Below are 5182 nucleotides of genomic sequence, written 5' to 3'. Positions count from 1 at the left end.
GCAGCAGCAGCGCTCCCGCCCGTGGCTGGGCCGGGCTGGGCCGGGCTGGGCTGGGGGAAGCCGGGCTCCCTCCTCACCCTGTGTGCCCACCAGCACCATGGGCACCTCGGCGGTGTTCCGGTAGCTGCAGAGCCGCAGGTAGTAGTTGTAGACGGTCTGGAAGCTGATCTCATCCTCCAGGCTGAAGACAAACACCACTGCATCCACCCAGGCAGCAAACTGAAGAGACAGGGCAGGATTACAGCGCGGACGGACAGACGGACGCCCGGGCCCGGGGCAGCCAGCAAGGGCAGCCACAGCCCGGGCTCAGCCAGCACCACCTCCCCCAGGATGGGTGGGAAGGGACCCCAGGGAGGACAGGTGTCCTACCTGGAGCTCAGGAGGGCCCCCTTCATCTCGAATCAGCAGCAAGTAGCTCTGGCCATCCACCACGATCTCCTTCTTGAACCGGCCACCTTGGGGAGCACAGCTGCCGGTCAGTAACGGGGGGCAAGCAGGGGACACCCCAAACGAGGGCCGGGGCCACGCAGAGCCCCATGGCAGGGGAGGAGGGGCAGGGGCTGGGGTCACCTTCTGCCCTATGGAGAGGAGTGATCCCAGCCCACCCCGGGCACCCCGGGAAGCAGAGCTTACCCTCTGGAGACTCCTCCTGCACGTAGGTGCCGGTCAGGTAGCGGTGCACCAGGGCTGACTTGCCACTGGACAGGTTCCCCACGATGCCCTGGAACAGATGCACGTGTCACCCCTGTGCCCAGCACGTGTACACGAGGCCACCCCCATGGGGGGACAGCACCAGTGCTGGGGCACACTCTGATGAGAGGCAGAGGTGTCCCTGAGAGGACACAGGGATGGTGTCACCCATCAGTGGGAGGCCAGGGGATGGACTGGGCTCAGTCAGGCAGAGAGCAGCTGAGACTGGGGCACAGCCACCTGGGCAGAGGGCACTGAGCACTCCTGGCCTCACCTGAACAGGCACAGCCCCCTGGGCAGAGGGCTCTGAGCACTCCTGGCCTCACCTGAACAGGCACAGCCACCTGGGCAGAGGGCACTGAGCACTCCTGGCCTCACCTGAACAGGCACAGCCACCTGGGCAGAGGGCACTGAGCACTCCTGGCCTCACCTGAACAGGCACAGCCCTGTCAGAACCACATCAGCTCTTCCCAGAGCCCTTCTGCCCCTCAGGGAACACTTGCCATCCCAAGCCAATTCAGGAGGAGAAAAACCCCTTCTCGCAGCCCACACATGCCCAGTTTTGGGGTGTTGAGCTCTGGACAGCAGCTGCCAGTGGAAGGGGAGCAGAGAGCAGCTCCACGCTGGGTGCAGGCCCAGCCTGGGTCGTGCCTGAGGCACCAGCACCACGGCAGCACTACGTGCACCTCCCAGGATGGGAGATGGTGCCACCCACACTGAAACACCCAGCACCAACGTTCACCCAACACAGGAGGAAGCTGTGAGCACCAAACGGAATAGGGTGGAAGCACATCTGACTGCAGCACCCCCAGACTGGCCATGAAATGCAGGGGGTGACCCAGAATGGGTCAGACAGAGAGCCCTGCTCGGCTCATTGACAGTGTCCTCCTGATTGTTTAATGTTGCTTAATTGTGGGACCGGGTCTGTACTGGAGGATCTGGAGCACGAGTCTGATGTGAACTGGCTGAGGGAGGGGCTCAGCCTGGGAAACCTTCTCATTCCACAACTCCCTGACAGGAGGGTGCAGCCAGCTGGGGATTGGGCTCTGCTCCCAAGTAACTAACGACAGGACAAGAGGGAACATCCTCAAATTGCATCAGGGAAGGTTTAGGTTGGATATCAGGTATCCCTTTTCAACAAAAGGTGAACCAAGTCACTATCCCCAGAAGTGTTCAAAAACGTGGAAGTGGCAGTTGAGGATGCAGTTTAGTGGTGAACATGGTGGTGGTGCTGGTTGATGGTTGGAGTTGATGATCTCAGAGTGCTTTTCCAGCCTTAATGGTTCAGTTGCACTCACACGGTCACACCAGTGCCAGAAGGTGTGGGGTGAGGAGTGGCTACAAACACTAAAGCTGCCTCTGCCACCATGGAAGTTTACAGCCAAACTTTTCCAGGCACAGGCTGAGCCTGGCAGGTGAGTCAGCACCAGGCAGGTTCTCCAGCTCTCAGGCAGTGCTCAAATGCTCCCGCTGCCCTGGGCCAGGCACACGCTCCCCGTGAGAAGCAGAGAGGCACCAGCCCCATGGCCTGTGCGGCACAGACCGCGCTGGCAGAGCCCAGGATGGCACCCGTGTGCCAGCTCCTGGTGCCAGCAGAGCCAGCACGGGGCAGGAGCAGGGAGCACTGACCACTGGCTCCCACGGGCACACCCTCACCACTGCCCCATGTGCCACCCCTCAGAGCAGCGACAGACCCCGACAGAGTGTTCACACAGTGACAACACAGAGAGCACGGGCTGGGCTGCAACCCTGCCCTGTCCTGCAACCCTGCCCTGTCTGCAACCCTGCCCTGTCCTGCTGCTGCATCTCCAGAGCCCCGCTGGGCAGGGGCTGCACCACACCATGCCCATCTCAGGGACAATGGAACCTCTGCCCGAGCCCTCCCCGCCACTGTGCCCTGCCCAGCATAACCACGGAATGCCAGCATGGCTTCCTTTGGAAGGGACCTTCAGAATCATCCAGTGCCACTCCTGCCATGGACAGAGACACCTCCCACTACTCCAGGTTGCTCCAAGCCAGCCTTGGACACTGCCAGGGATTATGGGGCTGCTTCTCTGGGCACCCTGTGCCAGGGCCTCACCACTCTCACGGGGAAGAATGCTTTCCATCTAATCTAATATTCCATCTAACCCTGCCCTCTGTCCACGGGAAGCCATTCCCCTTTGTCCTGTCACTCCAGGCTCTTGTCCCAAGCCCTCTCCCGCTTTCCTGGAGCCCCTTCAGGCACTAGAAGGGGCTCTAATATCTCCAGAACCTTCTCTTCTCCAGGCTGAACACCCCCAGCTCTCCCAGCCTGGCTCCAGAGGGGTTTCAGCCCTCAGAGCATCCCCATGGGCCCCTCTGGACCGCCCCAGGGCCATGTCTATGTATTGCCGGGGGCCGCTGACACAGACACAGCACTCTGGCTGGGGCACTACAGAAGGTCTCACAGGTGAACTCTGCAGAGCCCAGCTCCAGGCAGGCAGCTCAGGCTGCAGTGCCAGGCTGCCCATGGCTCCTCTGCCAGGGGAGCAGCTCCTGAGCTGCCCAGCAGCAAGGGTGCCACACCACGCCAAAGATAAACACTCCAGTGGCATTTAGCTCTAAAACTTGGATAGAGGCTGCACTTACACTTGGTCTGCACATAGTACAAACCCTGACCTGCATCTCACCAAAATCTTGCTGCTCTGCCGTGTTCTTGAGCTCACCTGGAGCTTCAAACCAGCCACAGAAGTGACAATCCTGAGGAACACAGCCCCTGAGAGGCAGCAAACTGAACCAAACAAGGTCTGTAAGCACTGGAGCCTCTGTTCTGGGACTGTTGGGAGAACGTGCTGGCACTGCCCAGTGCCAGGTGCAGGGGACAGGCCCTGCCAGGAGGCACCACCAGTGCCCCTCTGCAAGAACTGCCCAGTCACAGCTTCCTCCTGGCCTCCAGCACTGGGAGGCAGCTTTTGGGGGGAAACTGAGGGAGGGAAAACTGCTGAATGTATCTTAAGTACATCAAATTACTCAAAGACCTTGGAGAAAGTATCCTGAATGCCTGGGAGCACAAGCAGGGAGAGCAGTGAGACCCTCAACTCCTGTGGGAGAGAGACGACACAGAGCTGCTTGGAAATGGGAAGGAAGTGAAGCTTGGCAACATTTCTTGCTGGGGTCGGTGGTGGGCCCCTCACGACAAGAAAGACCCTGAGGGGCTGGAGTGTGTCCCGGGAACGGAGCTGGGAAGGGGCTGGAGCCCCAGGAGGGGCTGAGGGAGCTGGGAAGGGGCTCAGCCTGGAGCAAAGGAGGCTCAGGGGGCCCTTGTGGCTCTGCACAGCTCCTGCCAGGAGGGCACAGCCGGGGGGGTCGGGCTCTGCTCCAGGGAACAGGGACAGGAGCAGAGGGAACGGCCTCAGGCTGGGCCAGGGCAGGCTCAGGGTGGCTAGAAGGAAAATTCCTACCTGGAAAAGGCTGTCCAGCCCTGGCACAGCTGCCCAGGGCAGGGGTGCAGTCCCCATCCCTGCAGGAATTTAAAAGCTGTGCGGATGTTGCACCTGGGGACACAGTCAGTGATGGCCCTGGCAGTGCTGGGGAAGCAGCTGGACTCAAAGATCTCCAGAGGCTTTTCCAACCCAACTCTAAACTAGGACTCTGAAAGGCCTCTGGGCTTTTACAAGAGCTGCTTTGGTGGGATCAAATCCTGGAGCAACAGAGATCCCCAGAGGTCATGCAAAACCTGAGGAAATGCTGTGCCACTTGAGGAAGAACTAAGAGCTTTAGGATGGTTAATCTGGCAGCATGGCTTTGCAGCCTTGCAGAACCCCAACATCAGGCAGCAACACCCAAAGAGCTGTGAGAGTGCTTTTAAAATGCATTTCACAGGTAAACTAATGAATATTTGAAGATCGGTTTGATTCTCACTTAACTGCAGGTAAGAGACAGTCTCTGGCAGGACAGTGCTGGAATGTTTTGCAAGAAGAATTTTGTTCTTTTGTTTCTTGGACTAACATTGAAAAGAGGTAATCTTGCAAAAGCTGAAGGGAGACAGAACGGAAGGGCACGTGCCAGGAGCCTGTAAGGAGAGCTGAGGGCTGGCACAAACAGCACAGGTAGAGCAGAGGGAGGAATCCATCACTGAAGCACCTGCAGCTTCAGCTGAGAAACATCAGTCCTTCCCTGACATGGCAGCAGCCCCAGCTCCCCTCTCCCTTCTGAGGAGGAAGCCTCTGTGTGTTTCCACGTGGCCACATGAAAATGCAGGGTTTTCTTGAGGATTTGGGGATCCAGGGGTATCCCAGGCACACGCCACAAGTACTCACCACCTTCAGCTCAGGCACCGAGCGACTCAGGGTCCATTCCTGGCTGTTCACAAATGAATCTGCAGACAGAGGGAAGAAATCATCAGGTTACCCGGGAGATGCCAGCAAGGATGCTGCTGCACCCTCCCTCCAGGCAGATATATGGTCCTTCCCCGAGACACAGAGCTGCAGGAGGGCCCAGCCCGCCGCGGAGCCCCGCCGGGCGGGGCGGC

At 59.3% G+C, this 5182-nt stretch overlaps 1 protein-coding gene across 1 annotated transcript in view; it reads right to left on the bottom strand.

Moving 5' to 3' along the window:
• AGAP3 (ArfGAP with GTPase domain, ankyrin repeat and PH domain 3) overlaps positions 1–5057 on the bottom strand; it is a gene marked incomplete at its 5' end in the record, with an annotated part of 72319 nt that extends 67262 nt beyond the window's left edge. The window contains 4 exons of the mRNA XM_005430569.2: positions 78–219; positions 370–455; positions 634–721; positions 4971–5057. Coding sequence (XP_005430626.2) covers positions 78–219; positions 370–455; positions 634–721; positions 4971–5057 — 403 coding nt within the window. The remainder of the gene's footprint in view (positions 1–77; positions 220–369; positions 456–633; positions 722–4970) is intronic.
• Positions 5058–5182: the final 125 nt, after the last annotated feature.

The sequence above is a fragment of the Geospiza fortis genome, unplaced genomic scaffold, assembly GCF_000277835.1.
Source record: "Geospiza fortis unplaced genomic scaffold, GeoFor_1.0 scaffold891, whole genome shotgun sequence".
Lineage (NCBI taxonomy): Eukaryota > Metazoa > Chordata > Aves > Passeriformes > Thraupidae > Geospiza > Geospiza fortis.
This window is presented reverse-complemented; position numbering and strand designations above follow the sequence as displayed.